The sequence below is a fragment of the Opisthocomus hoazin genome, chromosome 1 (genome assembly GCF_030867145.1).
Source record: "Opisthocomus hoazin isolate bOpiHoa1 chromosome 1, bOpiHoa1.hap1, whole genome shotgun sequence".
NCBI lineage: Eukaryota > Metazoa > Chordata > Aves > Opisthocomiformes > Opisthocomidae > Opisthocomus > Opisthocomus hoazin.
The window spans coordinates 21,829,972-21,854,015 of record NC_134414.1 but is presented as its reverse complement, the minus strand read 5'-3'; the positions used below and the strand labels follow the sequence as shown (position 1 = coordinate 21,854,015).

The 24,044-nt window shown below is 42.6% G+C and overlaps 1 protein-coding gene across 1 annotated transcript in view; it reads right to left on the bottom strand.

The window, feature by feature from the left end:
• DDX10 (DEAD-box helicase 10) overlaps window positions 1-24,044 on the bottom strand; it is a 209,288-nt gene that overhangs the window by 12,221 nt on the left and 173,023 nt on the right. Inside the window, exon 17 of the mRNA XM_075418487.1 lies at window positions 1,323-1,456. Coding sequence (XP_075274602.1) covers window positions 1,323-1,456 — 134 coding nt within the window. The remainder of the gene's footprint in view (window positions 1-1,322; window positions 1,457-24,044) is intronic.

Sequence of the window (24,044 nt, the reverse complement as noted above, 5' to 3'; positions counted from 1 at the left end):
TGCTTCCCCCACCAGAGGCTGATGAGCAGAGTCAAGCTGTCATAAATACCGAAGGAACCGGAAGAATCTTGTTTAAGAATGATGGGTCTCATTTTCTCCTTATTTTCAGGAAGCTGTACTGATGTTTTACACAGCTTTTTATTTCATTTTACATGGAGTGGAGGTACTGAATCAGCTTAGGGAAATGAAAAAACAGAAGGAACTATAATTGACTTATAGCTACCCTCTTTCTCCCCCTTGCACAAAGAAGGAGCAATTTACTGCTGCTCAGAAAAATCAACGCATTTCTCCCATCCCTGTCAGTTCTATTGACCAACACACTGGTGAATGCACTACAGGGGACATGGTCACCAGCCTGTTAACTTAGGGTCATCCAGTCCTTAAATCCATATCCCAACACCCAGTCCTACATACTGCCTCCACAACATGCAGTGAACGGGGCTAGGGACAATCTAGCCACCAGGATTTAGCCGATTCAGACATGAAAAGCAAGAGATTTATGGAGCTAGACATCTAGAAGAGCGCAAAATAAAGATCTATACTCCTATTTAAGTGTCAAGATCATGTTTCTGAATCTGTTACAAGATATGCTGTTTGTCAGAAACACACAGCTGGACTCCTTGTTGCAGTGAGGCCAATGACAAAAACGACAAAGGACTTCATGCAGTATCCCTCCATCTTCCTGCAGCATGTGCTGAAGAACTGCAGTATGTTGCCATCAACTACAGATCCTCATCCCCACCCTGTGCTTTTCTGTTATACTACAAGAAACAAAATCCTCTAGTTTATGTAATTAAGAACATGTTTAAAATTAAGAAGAAAAGTTTAACACTGTTCATTTTATTATATATTTACTTTTAGCTCAGATTCCACTTCATTTGTAGTGTTGAAGAGTCTGAGCAACACTGAATCATAAAACTTTACAAGTTTCACGGTGCACAAATTTATTTAATACAGCACAGGTACAGAGGGCTCATCCAAATCCTCAAATGACTTCAACATTTTTCCTTTCAAACAGAACCTCTAATGTGACAGTAGAGAAATGTATTTCTGAAATACATGAAACCTCCAGGGAATTAGTGCATGTGGAACAGTCTCCCAAGATCCCTTCAAGACTGACTCAAAAATTTTTCTCATACAGCTTCACAAGAGAAAATAACAGCCTTTAGCAGACTTCTGTTCAGCACCTACCTCACAAACAAACGTAAAGACTAAGTCCAAGGAGCAAGAGGATGACTGTAAAATGAGTTCCTAACATCTAAACAAGACAGTTTCTAAAAAAAATGAACATTTCAAAATGAACGTGGAGAACGTGTACATACCTATCGCTGTCTTCACTTTCTGAATCCTGCTCTTCATCAGAATCTTTGTATTTATCAGGATCTGGAAGAGTACTGGGATCAAACTCTTCTTCACTTCCACTGTGAGCAAGAAAGGCCACTGTTTCCTCTTCAGCCTGCCAAGTGACAAGTGGAGAGTTACAAGACAAGTAAACAAGTCCACGTTGCTTGCCACAACCCCATTAACAGGGATGCCATAACAAAAACCATTGCCCTCAACCGCAGCCAAAGGCCACCACTATTATAGCCAGGAAAATGGAAACATCTCTGTCACCATCAGTGCTCTTCTCCAAGGCTGTTTATGTTAAAGGTTGAAGAAATATTATTCAAAAAGGAAGCACAAAGATTTAAGTTCAAATTCTACCTTCCTAATATCGTTATCTTAGATCTACCAAATCTGAGAGAGATATGGGCAGCAACTAATTAACAGTCATCTGAGAGCAAGTGTTTAAGTAATAGGAAGCTTTGCTGTCTTTCAGAAACACACCAGCAAAGAGATACGAGCTTGTGGACACATTAATCACTGCTGTAAGGTGTATTTCACAAAACACGCCGATTTAAAACTCATCCAAGTATCCTTGCAGTTAAAAACCAAAACGCTGCTTAAGCTGATTAACTGCTCTAAGTGAGTTCCAGCCATCCACCACAAGTGACGCATGTTCTTCAGGCCTCCTCCCAGACTCCTTCATCCCCCCGCTCCGGGGCTCTGCATCCCTCCGTCCCCGCAGCGTGTCTCAGGACGGGCTGCTGACGTTGGCAGCTCTCCCCAGGGCATGGGAATGCCTCACTAATTCCTTAACGAAGAGGATCTGATTTTGCAGATACAGGTTCTGCTCCATGCAGTCCTGAACCGATGGCACCACTTTTGTAAATTTTTGCTAACAGGCACAACGAAAGCAGACAGACTGGAGTGCATATGCAATTGTATACACACACAAAAATGCGAACAAAAAGCTTACAGGCATTTCTAAGCAACATGAACCCTAGATCCATGCATATTTAAGCTGAAAATAAAAAACAAATGCAAAGAAACTAATTACAAACATTGCTACCTTTTGTTTATACATCTAATCAACATGCACACAGCTGAGTTTCCCAAACAGTACTCATTTAAATTATTTCATTCTACGAATAACTTCACATCATTACATATTTAAAATTCATTTTTGTTCTGATTTCTCAGCATTTCCATCTACCACCAGGTTTTAAAAGAACACTGTCCTTATAGGCACACACCTCACCACAATAAGAAGAAAGGGATAAAAGCCAGATTTGCAATCAGAAGATAGAAGAAAAACAGACTAAACACACATTTTGTTCTTGACTATTTTGAAACACTAGTAAAGGTAACTGCATAGTTAAGAGTATAAACTCACTCAAAGCATCGTCAGACTCAGCAGCACTGCAAACTGCCTAAAGTAACATCAGCACTGACTGAAAGCCATGCTGACTACTGGGAACTTCAGGTGCTACTTCACAACAAAGTAGTTGCTTTTTTTTTCCTATTTTTTTTCCTTACAAAGAATATCTTCTACCTCATCTTTTAGTACAGAATTACAGAGCACTACTAACTCAACAGAAAACTATTTTGAAGGTCACCTTTTTGTTAATGCATTTCCATATTTGAAAAGCATTCTGCATTAGACTATAGTTCATGTCAATATTTTAAGCATCAAGTATTTCACAGAATCACAGAATGGTAGGGGTTGGAAGGGACTTCTGTGGGTCATCTAGTCCAACCCTCCTGTCGAAGCAGGGTCACCTACAGCAGGCTGCACAGGACCGCGTCCAGGCGGGTCTTGAATATCTCCAGAGAAGGAGACTCCACAACCTCCCTGGGCAACCTGTTCCAGTGCTCCGTCACCCTCAGAGGGAAGAAGTTCTTCCTCATGTTCAGACGGAACTTCCTGTGCTTCAGTTTGTGCCCATTGCCCCTTGTCCCGTCGCTGGGCACCAGTGAAAAGAGCTTGGCTCCATCCTCCTGACACCCACCCTTCAGATATTTGTAAGCATTTATAAGGTCCCCTCTCAGCCTTCTCTTCTTCAGGCTGAACAAGCCCAGCTCCATCACCCTTTCCTCATAGGAGAGATGCTCCAGTCTCCTCACCATCCTCAAAGCCCTCCACTGGACCCTCTCCAGTAGCTCTTCATCTTTCTTGAACTGGGGAGCCCAGAACTGGACACAGTACTCCAGATAAGGCTTCACTAGGGCAGAGTAGAGGGGAAGGAGAACTTTGTTCGACCTGCTGGCTACACTCCTCCTAATGCATCCCAGGATCCCATTGGCCTTCTTGGCAACCAGGGCATACTGCTGGCTCATGACCAACCTGTCGTCCACTAGGACACCCAGGTCCCTCTCCACAGAGCTGCTCTCCAGCAGGTCCGCCCCGAGCCTGTACTAGTGCATGGGGTTGGTCCTCCCCAGGTACGGGACCCTGCACTTGCCCTTGTTGAATTTCATCAAGTTCCTCTGCGCCCAACTCCTCCAGCCTGTCCAGGTCTCACTGAATGGCAGCACAGCCTTCTGGTGTATCTACCACACCTCCCAGTTTGGTGTCATCAGCAGACTTGCTGGGGGTACACTCTGTCCCTTCATCCAGGTCATTGCTGAAGAAGTTGAACAAAACTGGGCCAAGTACTGACCCCTGGGGAACACCACTAGTTACAGGCCTCCAACTAAACTCTGTGCCACTGATGACAACCCTCTGAGCTCTGCCTTTCAACCACTTCTCAATCCACCTCACTGACCACTCATCCAGCCCACACTTCCTGAGCTTCCCTAGGGGGATGTTGTGCAAGACAGTGTCAAAAGCCTTGCTGAAGTCAAGGCAGATCCACTGCTCTCCCCTCATCTACCCATCCGGTCATGCCATCGTAGAAAGCTATCAGATTGGTCAAGCATGATTTCTTCTTGGTGAATCCATGTTGACTACTCCTGATAATATAGTCATCTTTTAAGACTTGGGCTGTTCATTCATATTCTCAGTTATCTCAGTAAAATGTTGAGATTGCATTGTTTCCTAACTTTTGACATTTATATATGCACACATAAGACGATTACACATACACAGATCAAACCTTTGCTTTTGTTACACGTTCATATTCATTTTATCCAGCAGAAAATCTGCAGAGATGTGTTCAAGGTAATGCTTACTATAACAAAAGAAATAATTGCAAAGATCCCTCTAATTCATCGGGAATCATGAGGTCATATTTCTTATGAGTATCACCTGTTACATATTCATTAAAATATTCGTAAGACCCTGAAATTGTTAAGAACTTGAAAATGAACGTTTATCATCCACAGCTGAACAATAGAAACTCATTATTTTTCCCCTCTTGCTTCAAATTTGTATCAGCCAGTCAGGAAGAAGAAATCTTGTGACTTAACGTCACATTACTCACCATAAGAGCTGGGGAAAAAAAAAAAAAGTCAAATCATAGCTCAAGATCACACTTGTAAGAATTCTTCAGATGCAAACAGGATGCAATTTGCAGACTCAGGGTTAGATCCTTCCTAAGGCAATCACTACCAAAGAAGAGATTAACTGAAGAACAGATTTTGACCACCTGTAGTTTATGTCTAAGGTTAGCAGTAACGTACTTTGGAGTGTGTATTTATTACAAAGTTCAGCTGTGGAAGGAAACCCATTCAGACATCAAATCACACTGGTCAGGAGAACAGGATCCAGTGGCACTCACATTGCTATTTTCATTCTGCTCAGCAGTAGCAAGATCTGTCTTTTTTTTTTTTTTAATACCAGACAGACTAGCCCATGTGTTTTGCAATCTAGTTCCATAGAAACTTTGCACAAAGACTTTCAGTTTGAACATGGCATTAGATGACAACATTTCTGCATTCAAAGTCTCCCTCTGAGGGATAAGGAGATTCTTATGCAAACTCAACATTTGAGAAAAGTTCAGCAAAATTTCTGTGCTGGAGGTTTTGGAAAACTCGCTGCCTTCAACCCTCCACAAGGTCGACGATGATCACCCTCTACCTGACTGCAGCCATTTTGGAAACACGTGCCAGACGAGGCGAATGGGGCAGGTTCCTCTAGAGCTTTTACCCTGATTCACAACAGAGTACCTCAGCTCAACTTCTAGTTGTCCATTACAAGATGTAATGACAACTTCTTCTTTTCATAAAGAAGGCTGAATGGCTGGTGAAGCTCAGGTAAACATGTTATGCTAAGAGAAGCTTAAAATGCAGAAATTCATGTACCTTTTCAAGAAAACAGACACTCAAGGGACTCAAATGTTTGAATTAGCAGAATGATGTCTCATTTCTACCAGACATTAGGCACTTAGGGAGAACTGAAAAAATATACCTTGAAAACCTGCTCGTACATAAAAGAAAAGTTGCATTTTCCAAGATTTAATTTATAGAACACATATTTATTATGGTATTTAATTTATATCCCATTTAATAGTTGTTTTTTTTTTAATCCAATCAAGTTGTCTGGAGTTGCAATTTATATTTAAGCAATTTACCAGTTCCTAGCAACGAGGCTGAGGGAGGGAGAAAGAATTCTTTTGGTACTATCAGTTTGGTCCATAGTACATTATAAAGCAAAGTTGGGGAATATTTCTGATCAGCTAAACCCAAAACCTTTAAGGGTTGTTTACAAGCTGATCAGACTGGAGTCCATCAATAGTCGTACTTACACAACATTCAGTTCCTTTTCACAGAATAGTAGGGGTTGGAAGGGACCTCTGTGGGTCATCTAGTCCAACCCCCCTGCCGAAGCAGGGTCACCTACAGCAGGCTGCACAGGACCGCGTCCAGGCGGGTCTTGAATTCATCTCCACAGAAGGAGAATCCACTACCTCCCTGGGCAACCTGTTCCAGTGCTCCGTCACCCTCAGAGGGAAGAAGTTCTTCCTCATGTTCAGACGGAACTTCCTGTGCTTCATTTTGTGCCCGTTGCCCCTTGTCCTGTCGCTGGGCACTACTAAAAAGAGTTTGGCCCCATCCTCCTGACACCCACCCTTCAGATATTTATAGGCATATATTAGGTCCCCTCTCAGCCTTCTCTTCTTCAGGCTGAACAAGCCCAGCTCTCTCAGCCTCTCCTCGTAGGAGAGATGCTCCAGTCTCCTCATCATCCTCGTAGCTCTCCACTGGACCCTCTCCAGTAGCTCTTCATCTTTCTTGAACTGGGGAGCCCAGAACTGGACACAGTACTCCAGATAAGGCCTCACTAGGGCAGAGTAGAGGGGAAGGAGAACCTCCCTTGACCTACTGGCCACACTCCTCCTAATGCACCCCAGGATGCCATTGGCCTTCTTGACAGCCAGAGCACACTGCTGGCTCATGGTCAACTTGTCATCCACCAGGACACCCAGGTCCCTCTCCACAGAGCTGCTCTCCAGCAGGTCCGCTCCAAGCCTGTACTGATGCATAGGGTTGTTCCTCCCCAGGTGCAGGACCCTGCACTTGCACTTGTTGAACCTCATCAGGTTCCTCTCTGCCCAACTTTCCAGCCTTTACAGGTCACGCTGACCTTCTGAGCTATGCCATTCTTCACCTTTCGCAAATAGTATGGTTGCTGCCATAAGTAAGTGCTGTTTGTGATTTCAATGCTAAGAAAAGGTAAGCTTTAAATACTGCTGGGAGGCTACCCTACACAGCTACACAGCTTCTAAAAATTTAGCTTGTTACTCCTCATATAAAAGGGTATTTGAAAAATATAATCCCTTTCATGACAATATTTCAAATTTTATTAATGTTCTTCTTTTTGACAATTATTTTTCAGATAAAAATGGGAGTTGTTTCTGCATCATGTTTATGATGGAACACATTCACAAACACAGCATTTCCTGCAAAACATCTTACTCTGGATTCACCTGATCACCTCACATGTGGTTTTTTTCACAGCCTGTACCCCTAACCTACAACACTGTGTCCCCAGTTGATGCTGATATTTCATCACCCACATTGCCCCAAAGGAATACAGCTATTCTGGCAGTTCACAAATAGAAATACAGCCTTTGATGTAGCTGAGGTGTTTGATCCAACAGTTGCTTTGAAGATCAAGACCAAATCCTTAGATGATACTGAAAACTGACTGGGAGCCAGTGGAGTGAACCAAGTGCTGATCTGACATACAAAGAGCTGCCTAAACCACGCCAAAATTGGACAACTACACTCCATACCACCTAAAACTCATCAATAGCCTTCAAATCCAAACACAGCAAGCATCATTTCCACTGATGGAAGGACCTTGTAAGCTAAAAGGGGAAAGGCCGCCTTTTGACAACATTTCTAAGATGTGTGCAGTGGTGTTCACGGTTAACCTTCATGAACTGTGACTAGTCATGTGAGTTTTCTTCCTGTTGTCGTCTACCCTTGGCCACCTGCATCAACACTGAACACTAATTCTAATAGGTGACATACACATCCATTCCACAATTGGCCTTGCTACTCTTGCTAGGCTCGTTTCTTCCTATGGGTAAGTAGGAAAAAGGGTGGGAAGAGCAGAGAACAGGTTATCCTGTTGCAGGACTTTCTCTTCTCTTGGTCTGATGCACACAGACGGATGCAAGGCACACCATAGGAAGGAGATCATGTGGACACGAACAGGGTCAACGATTTCAGAAGGACTGGCCAAGTTCCATGGGTCTGGCAAAAAAGGCTGGTAACCAAAAATTGGAGAATGTTGAGAACTTCTAAATATTCTAAGTATTTGCTCTTACGTGCATTTGAATTATAATGGTGGATGACAGGTTAACCATGAGCCAGCAGTGTGCCCTGGCTGCCAAGAAGGGCAATGGGATCCTGGGGTGCATTAAGAAGAGTGTGGCCAGCAGGTCGAGGGAGGTTCTCCTCCCCCTCTACTCTGCCCTAGTGAGGCCTCATCTGGAGTACTCTGTCCAGTTCTGGGCTCCCCAGTTCAAGAAAGATGAGGAGCTACTGGAGAGAGTCCAGCGGAGGGCTACGAGGATGATGAGGGGACTGGAGCATCTCTCCTAAAAGGAAAGGCTGAGGGAGCTGGGCTTGCTTAGCCTGGAGAAGGCTGCGAGGGGACCTTATAAATGCCTACAAATATCTTAAGGGTGGGTGTCAGGAGGATGGGGCCAAGCTCTTTTCAGTGGTGCCCAGCGACAGGACAAGGGGCAACGGGCACAAACTGAAGCACAGGAAGTTCCAGCGGAACATGAGGAAGGGTCACTCTGAGGGTGACGGACCCCTGGAACAGTCTGCCCAGAAGGGTTGTAGGGTTGTGGATTCTCCTTCTGTGGAGATATTCAAGACCCGCCTAGACAAGGTCCTGTGCAGCCTGCTCTGGGTGACCCTGCTTTGGCAGGGGGGTTGGACTAGATGACCCACAGAGGTCCCTTCCAACCCCTACCATTCTGTGATTCTGTGCAATGACATGTGGGCATGAGCACACAGTTGTTTTATTTGCCATAACAGATCAAACCTAGGATCCTCAGTATCATAAACAAAGTCCCTGGCATTTGAGTTAACAGAGTAGTAGCTTCATCTCTGGCAAAGTATTCAGGTTCCCACACCTGCCATGCCAGCAGCTAGACAGAGATGCTACCATCCACATTAAATCCCTGTCTGAAACAAAAACTGATTTGAAGCATTTAATAATGCAAAGGCTTCAAATGAGAAAAGTCTAAACACTTTTCATTTAAAAATACTTCTAATGCTAGGTTGTCAGGTATCATTTTGCTTGCAAGTGAGCAAGTAGTACAGGAAAAAAAAATTGTGTTTTATTTGCTGTGCCTTAGTTAAAACTCCTGGGAGAATTAAACATGCCACAGACACGTCCAAAAGTCTAAGGCCCTCTCAAAAAACCAAAATACAGAACACTGTTTTTAAACTTATGCTCTCCACAGGTAATCCTTGGACTGTCTCTTCACACTCCCTCTTTCTCTCCACTTTTAGGTTCACACAGCAGTCATGGCTGTCAGCTCAAATACAGAAAGTAAGTCTCCAAAGTAGTCTCTGTGTTCAAATGTCTCAACACACCAGTCTTCTCCAGGGAATCTCAGCATATGTCCACAGAGATGATGCCTACACAAGAGAATTTTCTCTGTATCGCTTCCTAGCACTTTTGACTAAGCCTGAAGGAACTGCATCCTCTGCCGTGACACAGCCAAGGGGTTCCACCGCCACTGCTATGCACAGCAGAGACCACTTTTTGCTTAGTGACTAGCGTATTTTTCAAGAATGAACAGATCAATGGCAGCACCGACACGAAATAATGAGAATGGAAACCTCCAAAGTCACATAATTCTGTAAACTGGTTAGTTCTGCTCATTTTCTTGAAACAACTGATTTGTATTTGGTGTACGAGAAACAGCAACACTGGCATTAAGTGCTTGTCCTATGACAAGACTTTCATGTTCTGAAGCTTAAGTCACATACTCTAAATGCTTGTACAAAATACATAGATAAATAGCACACTTGCAGAGAGAAAAATACGAATCAAATCAATTCCTCACAGTGAAAGTTATTTTAAACTGCTACATACAGAAGCGAGGAAAAGAAACCCAGAAGCAGCATTGCTGCTGACAGCACCAACTCGATGCTTGCTGTGAGAACAAGACCTTGCCTGCCTTTGTTCAGGACCTATTTAGCAGCAATAGATTCACGTTTGTTCAGATATGCAAACAAGTAACCAGTAAATCAGAAACCGCCTGCCTGATGCTGCACACACGCAGGGTTATTTTTTAATTATTTTTTTGTTGTCGTCAAATCCACCTTCCCAGACCATGAATCACGTTCTACAAAATTTTGTAGAAGACAACTCGTGGCCCAAAGAGCGTAATGGTTAAGCAGAAGACACGAGAGAACAGACAAAGACAGCCCAATGAAGGACAAGGAAGCAAGCTGCCTGGGGAAGATTATAAGCAACAGGCACAACACAGCAGGAGACCTGCCCTCTTGGATTTCCACAGGTCTTGCTGTGAAAGGGATCCTGGATGAAGAACTGACAAAGCTTCTGAGGTAGACTGGCAGCCATCCACCAGCAGCTTCTGTTAAGTGTGAGAAAAAGCTGAGGCCAAAAAAAATAGCAAGGTGGTGTTTGAAAAATAGGCAAGCGGGCAATAACCAGTGAGAACTAAGCTCCTGGTAGTAACTGATAGCTGAGAGGCCACAAAGGACGCTGGAAGTTAAGGGCCTGTGGAGACACATCAAGAGAGGTAACTTTGCAGCAGCATTTTGAATAGGTTCTAATGGAGCAAAACGACGTTCATAAAGGAAGGCAGAGAAGACACTGCAGAAATCAAGACAGAAAATCATAATGTCCCTTGATAACAATTTTATCTATGTGAACAAATAGCAAAGGTATGTCTTAGAAATGCCAAGTAGAAGAACAAGAAAGATTCATACTAGGTAGGATCTTATAGACCAACTAATTGAAAGAAACAATTTTTCAGGTCTAAAATAACATAAAGCAACGTCAAGGAAAAAAAAACACAAAAAAAATTAAGACTAATTGCTGAGAGTTACTCTTACTTGGGGAATTGAGATAAAATGTAACGTTATACATGCAACAGGTCTGGGGAATGTTACTACAGGCAGAAACTACAGAAGGTTCTGCTCAGGAAAGACAGCACACGATTTGTTAACTGTGGAAAATAAAGGGACAAAATAAGGTGTTACGGGTTTGCGTGGCAAGGTTTTCATAGCAGGCGGGCTATAGGGGTGGCTTCTGTGAGAAGCTGCGAGAAGCTTCCCCCATGTCTGATAAAGCCAGTGCCAGCCGGCTCTAAGACAGACCCACTGCTGGCCAAGGCCAAGCCAATCAGCGACGGTGGTAGCGCCTCTGGGATAACACATTTAAGAAAGGGAAGAAAAAAATTCGGTAGGAGGAATGGGATTGTAGAGAGAGGAGTGAGATGATGTGAGAGAAACAACTCTGCAGACACAAAGGTCAGTGAAGAAGGAGGGGGGAGGAGAATCCCGAAATGTTGGAGCGGAGAGCCTTCCCTTGCAACTCGTGATGAAGACCATGGTTAGGCAGCTTGTTCCCCTGCAGTCCATGGAGGTCCACGGTGGAGCACATATCCACCTGTAGCCCATGGTAGGGACCCCACGCCGGAGCAGGTGGATGCCTGAAGGAGGCTGTGACCCCATGGAAAGCCTGTGCTGTAGCAGGCTCCTGCCAGAACCTGTGGCTCCATAGAAAAAGGAGCCCACACTGGAACAGATTTGCTGGCAGGGCTTGTGACCCCGTGGGGGTCCCACACTGGAGCAGCCTGTTCCTGAAGGACTGCAGTCTGTGGGAGGGACTCACGCTGGGGCAGGGGCAGAGTGTGAGGAGTCCTCCCCCTGAGGAGGAAGGAGCAGCAGAGACAACATGTGATGAACTGACCGTAACCCCCATTCCCTATCCTCCTGTGCTGGGAGGAGGAGGGAGAGAAACGGGAGTGAAGTTGAGCCCGGGAAGAAGGGAGGGGTGGGGGGAAGGTGTTTTAAGATCTGGATTTATTTCTCACTATGCTACTCTGATTCAATTGGTGATGAATTAAACTCCCTTTTCTCCTCAAGTTCAGTCTGTTTTGTCTGTGACAGCAATTGGTGAGTGATCTCTCCCTGTCCTTGTCTCGACCCTCGAGCCTTTCATCATATTTTCTCTCCCCTGTCCAGCTGAGGAGGGGGAGTGATAGAGCGGTTTTGGTGGGCACCTGGCATTCATCCAGGCCAAACCAAAACAGAAGTATTAAGAAGGACTTAGATAAGCACCAGGAAGTGACCATGGCAATACTAAGGCATAGGCTAAAGTGAGAGACAGTGGTGATATTCACGGTGACCATGAAAGAAGACAGCAAACAAAGTTGAACTTTTTCCTTGAAAGTCACCTAATCCATGAAACGTCAGCTAAAATTTAATTTGGATGGAAAGGTAGAGCTGGAGTAGTGAGACTGAGATAAGACTCATTAGTACAGACACGAATTTATATTCATTGAATATTCATGGACAAGATTTCTCAACAGGTAAGAGAAAGAAAAAAGTAAAAGGTAGAGCTGTGCAGAACATTGTCATAGAAGGAGACTGAAGACTCAGATTCTTGAAATTATGAAGAGAAGCTACTAGAGAAGGAAGACAGACACCAGAACAGAGATTGGTCACATCTGCAAACCCCCTATAAACTGGAGCAGATATGGAAAGGCCAAGTGAACAACCAGCAAGTGAGAGGAAGGCTGATTAATGTCAAAGCTCTCAGAGAAGAGGAGCTTTGTAAGGGGAAAATCAGAGAGCGGGTGCTAAAGATGCATGGATGATGTCTATTGAGTGAAACCGAAACATATCTACATGTGCAAATGAACACAAGGGCATGAAGAAATGTGGCAGCTTGAAAAGTACAAAAGGCTGGTGTGGAAGTGGGAATCAAAGATGAACAGGGAAGAACTGGAAGGCAAAGGTGAGAGGGCCAAAGAGAGGAAGACTATCGAGAGAAGATCTGATGGAGGTGACAGAGTGATGACAAAGGGAACCACGGTGGAGAGAAGAGCTGACTGAAGCTATTTAAAAAATGGGAATGAGTAAGAAGGCATGAGAACAGCACTGAGGCTGATTGAGAAGAAGGTAGAAACACAGGGAAGAGGGAGAAGAGCTAGCAGTAGGTATAGATGAATTAAATCAACAACAGCAAACAGAACTAGGGAACGCATGGCTAAACACGTGCAGGCACCTCTTCACGTGGCGAGTGGCAAAGCCATAAATGCTTTGCCAAAGAAAACAGAAGGTGTTAAGAGTTTACATAGGCTCAAAAGGTAGGTAGGTAGGTAACAGTAATAAAAATCCATTAATGGCTAGTAAGTACAGCAGTGCTGTGCCTTTGCCCCTGAAAGTCCCTGAGCTGCAGATCTCTTCAGCCAGGGAGCGTATAACCAGACCACAGTTTGAAAACTACTCTGCAGGTACAACTGCAGATTTTCCTGCTAACCAACTAGAAAGAACTGGCAGATCTGACAGAGAGAAGGGAAGAAAATTGCTCTCATTTCAATATTAATACTCTATTCCTCTTATGGAAGTAATTTTTCTCCACCACTATACTGTTTTCTGTCAGTCTTTCAGGACTTCTCACACAAATATCACAGTTTATTAAACGAATCTGGTGAAGAAGACTACCATCTCCTTCTCAGCACAAGAACAAAATATTTGAAACAATGCAATGAGGGGAAAAGTGAAGGTTGAGGCAACTCTCCAGCACAAGCCTAAGCCTGTGCCAAATTATGTTCATTAAGTATATCAGTGGTGATCATATACAACGGCTAATTGAGGAACCCACACTGTACTATCTCAAATAGTCCTTGGGGATCCAGCACTCATCTGCAGGTGTAACTAGCGTATTACAGATTTCTAACTGACTTCTCGCTACTCCCCTGAAGTCCATACTTGCAGCAAATGAGTCTCAAACACACTGTAAGCATTGAAGGCATCTTTACAAATTTTAACCCAGCAAATTGCAATTTTCAGCGAAGGACATGTTATAGCTTACAGTTGTTCATTTGCTTGCCTGTTCATTTCAACAATATCTGAAAAATCTTTATGCTGCATAAAAAATGTATTATATCCATAACAACACAATACAGCACACTGTATGATTGATTACCCTGGCATTTAGTTCGTGTGGGAATTGTTTTTGTGAAACATGGCTCTATTGGACTCCCAGAAAATTACATTTTGGTAGAACTCTCTGAACGATCAAACTTCAGTATAGCTAGACCTAATGTTATTAACATTGCACAGGCAGGTACAAAGTTAAACTTTTCATACTGTACCAAAGCAATGCTATTTTACATTTCATTCTCCAGGAATCGGAGACAGCAAAGTCAGAGTGGATCAGTCTAAATCAGTGCTTTAAATCACTAATTATAATGCTGAATAAAATCAGCAACGTTTTAATTCACACAGTGATTTACACAAACAACCACTGCTACTTGTGTTTTTATTTCAGTATTCTGAAGAACGGTTGTTTTACACTGGACTTCACACAAAGAAGTCCCTGTTTTTCCTTTTCCATTTTTAATTTCCATAGTGACATTAGCAAATTATAAAAGAGCCATCACTTACTTGCTAGGTGATTACTGTTCAATTTTTAATCATGGTTAGTGTCAAATTGACTCCTATTCCATCTGAAATTTGAAACATATTTCAACCAGAATTTTCATTATTTTCTACAGTATGTACCGTATCTATATTATTTGAAAGTTACTAATTAATAGTTTAAGTAGAACCATCTTAAATACAGCAGCTACATGGAAGAATTATGTTCATCCAGGCAGGTGCTGTACTATAAATTTAACATTTATGAAGGTATACATTCTCTGTTGCTAACAAAATTTACTACTTCTGAGCATTCTATCTTAGGAGATTTTGGTATGGCTAACAGCCTCAAACCTAATTTATATTCACAGACTGAAAGAGGACAGTAAGAATAAACAAAGATACCCAGTTCCTCAAATCCTAATATGTTTTTCAACCTCCAACTGCACATTGTTGAATGTCAGGCAACAAGGAGGACCCAGGGAACTACAGGCCAGTCAGCCTCACCTCCATCCCGGGAAAGCTGATGGAGCAGCTTATCCTGGAGGTCATCATCAAGCAAGTGGAGGAAAAGAAGGTTATTAGGAGTAGTCAGCATGGATTCACCAAGAGGAAATCATGCCTGACCAATCTGATAACTTTCTACGATGACACGACTGGCTGGGTAGATGAAGGGAGAGCCGTGGATGTTGTCTACCTCAACTTCAGCAAGGCTTTCGACACGGTCTCCCATAACATCCTCCTAGGGAAGCTCAGGAAGTGTGGGCTGGACAAGTGGTCAGTGAGGTGGATTGAGAACTGGCTGAATGGCAGAACAGAGAGGGTTGTCGTCAGCAGCGCTGAGTCTAGTTGGAAGCCTGTAACTAGTGGTGTCCCTCAGGGGTCAGTACTGGGCCCAATCTTGTTTAACTTCTTCATCAACGACCTGGATGAAGAGTTAGAATGTACCCTCAGCAAGTTTGCTGATGACACCAAACTGGGAGATGTGGTAGATACACCAGAAGGCTGTGCTGCCATTCAGCGTGACCTGGACAGGCTGGAAAGTTGGGCAGAGAGGAACCTGATGAGGTTCAACAAAGGCAAATGCAGGGTCCTGCACCTGGGGAGGAGCAACCCCATGCACCAGTACAGGCTTGGGGCGGACCTGCTGGAGAGCAGCTCTGTGGAGAGGGACCTGGGTGTCCTAGTGGACGACAGGTTGACCATGAGCCAGCAGTGTGCTCTGGCTGCCAAGGCAGCCAATGGCATCCTGGGGTGCATTAGGAGTGTGGCCAGTAGCGAGGGAGGTTCTCCTTCCCCTCTGCTCTGCCCTAGAGAGGCCTCATCTGGAGTACTGTGTCCATTTCTGGGCTCCCCACTTCAAGAAAGACGAGGAGCTACTGGAGAGAGTCCAGTGGAGGGCTACAAAGATGATGAGGGGACTGGAGCATCTCTCCTACGAGGAGAGGCTGAGGGAGCTGGGCTTGTTCAGACTGAAGAAGAGAAGGCTGTGAGGGGACCTAATAAACGTTTACAAATATCTGAAGGGTGGGTGTCAGAAGGATGGGGCCAAACTCTTCAGTGGTGCCCAGGGACAGGACAAGGGGCAACGGGCACAAACTGAAGCATAGGAAGTTCCAGCTGAACATGAGGAAGAACTTCTTCCCTCTGAGGGTGACGGAGCACTGGAACAGGTTGCCCAGGGAGGTTGTGGAGTCTCCTTCTCTGGAGATATTCAAGACCCACCTGGACGTGGTCCTGTGCAGCCTGCTGTAGGTGACCCTGCTTCGGCAGGAGGGTTGGACTAGATGACCCACAGAGGTCCCTTCCAATCCCTACCATTCTGTGATTCTGTGATTGAATTGAACTTATCAAATGTATCTAAATGAAGAAAACATTATTTCAGAACCAGGAAAGGATACAAATTGTTATGAAAACACAGTTAAGTTTTTCATTGTCAGGCACTGGAACAGGCTGCCCAGGGAGGTGGTGGAGTCCCCATCCCTGGAGTTGTTTAAAAAACGAATAGATGTGGCACTTCGGGATATGGTTTAGTAGGCATGGTGGTGTTGGGTGGATGATTGGACTCGATGATCTTAGAGGTCTTTTCCAACCTATGATTCTGTGATTCCCAGTTAATGACTGTTCTCTAAATCACATCACCATCTGAAACTTTATCACCAACTATATTTCTTGAATTGTTTATTTTTAGATTATGCCAGTAAAATTTTTCATGGGTCATTCCTTAATATCTTCATTTTACCTAGCATTTTTAAGTTCTCAAAAAGAAAATAAAGTATCTAACAAATGAAAACATGTATTTAAATTACTGTTTTGGTCTTTTTACTGAGCTGTTGATATTTATCTCTCATGTTCTTAATAATTATAAGATGGCTCCCCCTCACCCATTCTCCCAAACATACATGCAAAAAGTCAAAGAAAGGGAGAACAAGAAGGATAAATGTTAATCTCATTGATTTAAAAATAAATCATAGCATGCTTAGAAAGCTGTCAGGAAAAGTAATTTTAGCTTAACTTTACTGCTCATTATGAACTCCAGTGCAAAGTGCTCATTTGCTCTACTGACTTTTTGGTATTATACAATCTGCTTGCAATTATGATTTGCCATACACTAGTAAATACTGGAAACGGAAATAGCAAACTGAAAACAGGATCTACTGGCTTGAGTGTAGACATATTGCCAGTTCTTGTCAATTCATTGGCCACAACCAATATGAAGGCGTAAGCTTTTGTTACCCTAACAGACCTCCACCAGCAACAGAATTAGTACAGCTGCATGACACGCTTTCTCTACAGGTCACATTGATGAAAAGCACTATCTTTATCACAAACAAAAATACCAAATAAAACACAAGCTTGGCATCATGTAATATTCATGAGTTCATACAGTGTTATTCTCTAAAGTTGAGGCTCTATCTCTGTTATACCATCATCCTCCAGAACCTTTGCTTGCTTAAAATTAATAAAATTAATTAAATCTGAATTTCAGATTTGCCTTAAGCTGAAAGACATGAACTAGCTGAACTACTGTAACAATAACTTCTTGAGACTGACAGCAAATGGATGACTGGTTAATCTCACTACACTGATAATTTCAATACCCACAGACAAATACTGTTCTCTGGCAGAGGAAGAACCCAGTGAGCAGCCATGTTCCAAAAATCCAAGAACTGTGTCTCTCACCTTCCTAGTTGGGACATCTCCAGCCCCAACACAGAAGCCTCTCTGACACATGCTGCAGCGCAGCTCCATCAACAGAAAACATAAAGCCTTCCAGAAAAACACAGCTGGTGGCCACTGACTCCACCCCCCTCCTTGGTGAGTAAGGTACAAGGTTCCATCATTCCCACCTTTGATTTTGAAGCCTTCGGTAATGAGGATCCTGCAGTCTTCTCACAAACTTCTTTCAATATTTAGATAATCTCACCATTGGAACATATTTCTAGAGTCTATACTGTATCTCCCTGTTAGAAACCTGCTACTTTTTATACCAGTCTGAGAACAGATTGCTCATTTACTTTCCAAGTATTCAACCTATTTCCTTAATTTCTCTGGTCTAGATCACATCAACTGATCTATAAGCTCACCAGCCCAGGTACAGGTTTGAAGAACAGTTTTTTGGCCTACTGAAAAGGGGGATGCAGAGCTGCTTCTTGTCCTGCTCAAGGACAACAAGACTCGGCAAGCCTACTTTCTGAACAGATCACCAGGTAAGAAAACAAACACATCTCCCAGCTAGTTTTGCTTCCAACCAGTAGACAAAGACAGTCCAACAAATGCTCCTGTTCTCAGGTATGAGGAGAAAGACAGCAACTGGAGGAGGAGAGCAGCAGCACTGTCCACCCCCTCCAGGCTTTGGGGAGCACTGAGAGCCTTGGCACAATGTAAACCACAGAAAACAAATAATGGAGGAAGCTCCAAGTTCTTTGTTTTCATATTGATCAAATTTATATCGGAGTTATATCATTAACAAAACCTTCACAGCGAGTTTGGCTTCCATGCCGCACACTCACGTTTGAAAACTTTGGGCAGCCCTAGGATCCAGGCTACCAGGGGGCCCTGGTTGTCCTGGCTATATCCCACCACCAAACACCCGACTCACTGGCATCTACGCATCCCCCCCCGAGCTGCTGAAGAAGCACATGCGCCCGTTCCTGCATCTCCGAAGTCTCTCTGGGAGTCCAGCAACAATCCACCCAATGCCTCAGACTGTCGGGTGACACTTCAACCCGTGATTTCTGTTTTAACGCAAATCACCACTTCTTCAGAAAAACAAACCAACCAACCCAAGCACACTCAGATGGATATAAGTGTTTTACAACCGGCAGAAATGAACATGTAAAAATCTTTCCTCAACTGCTGAAGGGACATATGGGGTTTCCCGTGGCCATATGCGCACCTCCTACAAATCCCTCCTCAACATTTATTGGGGTCTGAGAACCTACAAAGCCACATAAAGGTCCAAATAGCAGTCACTGGTATTTCAATCTTGACAAAAATTTAACACCAGCAACCACAACAAACCCCATATACAGAAATTCAATTCAGCTTCCAATTTCTCCACTACCTGTCATGCAATCATTTAGATTTACATAATTCATCAATTCTTATCCTGTCTAATACTTAAAATGAAAACCAATTTATTTTTTTTTCTTAGAAACCTTTTTCATCTGGTATGTTGAAAAAAGACATAAACAAACAAAGAACTGTGACTTTGAAACAATGATAAACATTATTATAATTTTAGAGACATAGCAGTATTTCTCCATTTGAGAAATGGAGGACCCTAAGTGCCTGGTCCTCTTTACATAAACATGTATCTTTGTACGGGGAATATTTTATCTTGAAAATAATATTTTTGCTTTATTCAGTACTACCATTCTTCGCAACAGACAAGTTTAGGATTTCAGCTTTACGAAGTAACCAAAATGCTTTCTGCCTCAGTAGAGCCACCCGATTATAAAACTCCGTATGATTTGATTGCATCCACAAACCTATCTCCTCACACATGTAACTTAATTGTGTTACGCTTCCTTATTAAGTTCTTGCAGTTTCACAAAATTTGAAGATAAAATTTAATGACCTATTGAAAATAAATAAATCATTCATTATACCACATTCTACTTGGCATACAATATTAGCACAGAGCACATTTGCTAGAGGTACTGTTAAGTGAAAATCCTTATTACATTATGCATGACTTCCGAAAGCACTGAGTACATAATATCCATCATGAAATTCAGAATATATAACTACATTTAGAAAGAGGTACATTCAGACTGTGGTCAGCATTCTGACATCTCCAGTTACGAGTTTTAATTAAACTTGCTTTTTGTATTAAGTGTATTTTTATCAAATAGGCACAGAATCATGTTTTATACATTATGCATAACTAAGAAGAGCTCAAAAAGTTATTTGTAAATGCCTTTTCTTAAAAGGACTTCATAATTCAAGTCACTGTTCCATAACTCCTCCTCATAGTTGTGATGCAGAGGCATCACTGCTGAACACAATCTACCTTCAGCCATCTTTCTGGCAATCCATTGCAGCACCCCAAATACCACTTCCTGCGACGTCAGGCTGATAAATGAGATCTTTGGATGATACAGGGCATGGATTACTTTTTTGTCAGGAAGTAAATTATCAAAAAATAAAAACAAATATATTCTTGGACATCTCTGATGCATGAGACTAACCCATGGATTCCACAGGTCCTGTCCTTTGATATTCAGGATCTGTCACCTCTAAGCAGATGAGGTCTCACTCTCTCTTTTTCCACGTGATGCATCACAGAATCACAGAATCACAGAATAGTAGGGGTTGGAAGGGACCTCTGTGGGTCATCTAGTCCAACCCTCCTGCCGAAGCAGGGTCACCTACAGCAGGCTGCACAGGACCGCGTCCAGGCGGGTCTTGAATGTCTCCAGAGAAGGAGACTCCACAACCTCCCTGGGCAGCCTGTTCCAGTGCTCCGTCACCCTCAGAGGGAAGAAGTTCTTCCTCATGTTCAGATGGAACTTCCTGTGCCTCAGTTTGTGTCCATTGCCCCTTGTCCTGTCCCTGGGCACCACTGAAAAGAGCTTGGCCTCATCCTCCTGACACACACTCTTCAGATATTTATAAGCATCACATTTAAAGAATCTTCATAACTACCTGCTATCGCAAATAAGAAACACAAAGACACACCTAGATGAAGCTCAGAAGGCTGAAGTCCTAACTGCCCTAAATGTCTCCGTTCTCTTGGAAGTAGCGTCTTCCAGCGCAGAGACGGCACAAGTCCATGTCAGCAGCCCTGTGAGTCACAGTTTGCTGCCCTGCGTATGAAAGGCACCCAGCCTTGACCCTGGATTGTGCCGTGGGTTGTGGTGTAATCCACAGCTGGTGCAGGTTCATCTTGGCCATTTCTACTGTGAATCACAGAATCACAGATTCTGAAGTTTCTGAAGGCAGAAACTGCCACAAGAAAGGTGGTTCCCCTCCATTCGAAGGTGGGGAAACCCTTCCAGCAGGCTCATCCCACCCATGTTCCCGGGTCTTCCCCGCTGCATTTCCTCTGACAAGCAATTCACCTTGTAGCTATGGAGTCCTACCTCTTAACCCATGAAGACCACACGCATGAATACCATGCAGTTCTGACTGAGCATTACACACTGTGTCAGCATGCACGCCATCACACATTGAAGTGCTTCTAACTTTGCTACACAGGAGAAGGTGGCAATGCCTGTTAAATCCAGGATCTTCGCCTTGTGAGCACGAAGGACCACTCAGCCAACAAAAAACAGCAGCAAATTTATCACGTGTTGTCCCTCTAAATATTCCACTCACAAAATGAACAGTTTCAAATGAGTCTCAAGCAAGAAATGAAACTAGAACAACTAGCACACCAAATTAACAAAAACAAATAGTATCCCTCAAAGAACCATGGCAGCCCAACTTATAGGAATCAGTATTTTGAGCTTCATGAAAACTATGAGAATGGTATACTGACACTGTGACACAGAACAGGAGTGGTTTTGTGGTTGCGGTTTTTTTGTGGTTTGGTTTTTTGTGTTTTATTTTTTACCATTACAACGCTTTTCTTCAAATATTACTCTTTCTACATTTGCAAAGAAATCGTTTTTATTAATAGAGCCCAGTACTATAGCATTCACCTTTTGACCTGATAAATACCTTCTCAGAACAGTACAAACCAAAATTCCTTGGAATCAGGACATTTATATTTACAAAATCTACATGACTTTCTCTTTGATATCAGTCAAATGCACATAGATTTACTGGCTAACCAATATTAAGTAGAAGCTGAAAGTAACTTTCTCTTGGCAAAATGGCTTTATTGAAAGACCAGAAAGCTACTTTCCTGCTGGAAAGAAACCTACTTAGTATCCAAGAGCAGAAACTAATAACTTCTGATTTATCTGAGCACCTTCGGATTTAGTAAACAGCACAAATAAGAGGTGATAAAATGCTTTCAAGATGTGCGTGGATAAACTGCGAACTGCAATCAATTAATTAGTATAAGAAGAAATTCAAATATTGGAAAGCTATTTTGGTTCTAGCTTTGCTGTTTGTGCTTCATCGCTAAAATGTTGCTAAATTCATTTTATCGCAGGCATGCAGCTTACTGCATTTTCAAGATCAATCTCATTTTGCAAATGTGAAATACCTAGAATTTCAATCTAGAATTTCCCCTGATAGAATTTTGGGACAACCAGTTTGTCAAATTCGTATACAGCTATATTTTCCCATCCCTCCTCATTTCTTCAATCCATTCAATGCTTTCAATATGGCTTGCATAAGGCACGCTGCAGTCACTTTCATTTTGTTAAAGAACTCTTATTTGGAAATGAAGATGCACCAAATTATAGTCCAAAGCGCTTGGAAAGAACGAGAAGTGAACAACAGCAAACCTCCTGCATGCTAAAGACCCACCGACTGCAAGACGTACAAGAACCACTGTGCCAAAATGTTCTTGCTGCTGCTCCACTGACATCTCTGAATTTGAACAAATGCGGCTCATTAAGCTGAGGCAGAATAAAGACAAAACTGAAATGGAGATTTTTTCCAAAGTGCTCCACTTGCAGGTACCTTATTTATGAATTTTATTCTATTTCCAATATAGGCAGAATGGCAAGAACCAATGTATTGCATATGCTGTAATAAGTCTAAAGAGGTTTCAGCTGATCAGTCTTCAATCCCTGGTTTCTTCAAATGGTGTAAAAGAGTTAAATGAATGGCCTAAACAGAATAATTCTACAGATGGGTAAAGCTGGCATTTTAGAGGAAAAAATAAGTGTCATCATGGAACATTTGTACAGATGTAGTTGCGACCAGTTAATTCTGGAACTTTTCCAACACTGAGAGGATGACGACTCTTTGTAACTGAATGGTGATTTGAGCGCAGCAATAGTGTTACCACCCCATGTGAATGTTCAACTCCCTGTACCTCATCCATACTGTAATTTAAAATAGATATATATTCACAATACAATTCATAAAGAACAATATTATACATGCATTTTTCAGCAGGTCATACACATTTTTGAGAGGGACTTCACACTCATCATTTTTCTCACTTTTACAAACAAAGCGTCAAACTGGAATTGCTCAATGCGCACGCAGGCTGTGATTGCTAAGAATGCTATCAAGCACCGGAGAGAGAGAGACAAGTGACGTTCACCATGTTTCAGAAAATCACGGCCTCCAAACAGCATACTGGTCCCTCACAGATGCCACATGGAGGGCTGATGTTCCCTCCTGCTCTGCACACTGACCAGAACAAATTTCCAGATGTTAAAGAGCCAGCTAACAAAAAGCGAGCTGCATGTATGCTAAGCCCTTTCATGCTTTTGTAGTTTAATGAATGTTTCACTAACCTCGTCAAAATTATCATTACTAATTTGCATGTACATTTAACAAAAATAATGCATGTTGCTATATGACATTTTCAAGATTTCTTTATTGCTTTAAATTAGCTGTTCTATTATTGTTTTCATTTCAACTCATTTCTGTTTAGTCACTTAATAAGAGCAGTGATTTACTCTGTCATATATCAATATTATATTATTATTATATATAATATTTAGAGAAGATTTGCATAGCTACACCAATGAGATGTTTTTCTATAGTCATGAATTTATAATATTTAATGCAAGTATACAAAATAAAATCCAGTAGGCTACACTGGAAGGGCTGAAAGACTCATTATGTCACTGAATTCACACACAAGAAACAAAACTAAGTTTATTATCCACTGTAATTTAAATCAGGCATGCCTATTTCTCCAGGAGTACTTCCAATCAGAGGTAAACATCATTTTCAGCAAAGAAATTATCTTTTCCTAGAACACTTTACCCTATTTGAGGCTGCCCAGAACACAGTAAGATGGGATCCCCTACGGTCCAATGCAGGAGAATATTCAACCACTTTGATTACCTTCAGTCAACAGGGGAGCTTTCTGCACATACCGCGCAGTCCAGTACTCTGATGGAGACGGTCTGCAGCAATTTTACATCAGAAGATTAGTTCAATATCTACCAACTCATTCTTAATTAAATGAACTGACATCTCTCCATCAGTAATCAGCATTCACAAGATAAGTTATGAGCAGAAAGCAGCCAATTTCCAGTTAGGATTGGCTCAGGGGAAACAGGCATATTTGCTTTAATCTGCTCTAAGTGAAAGCACAAACT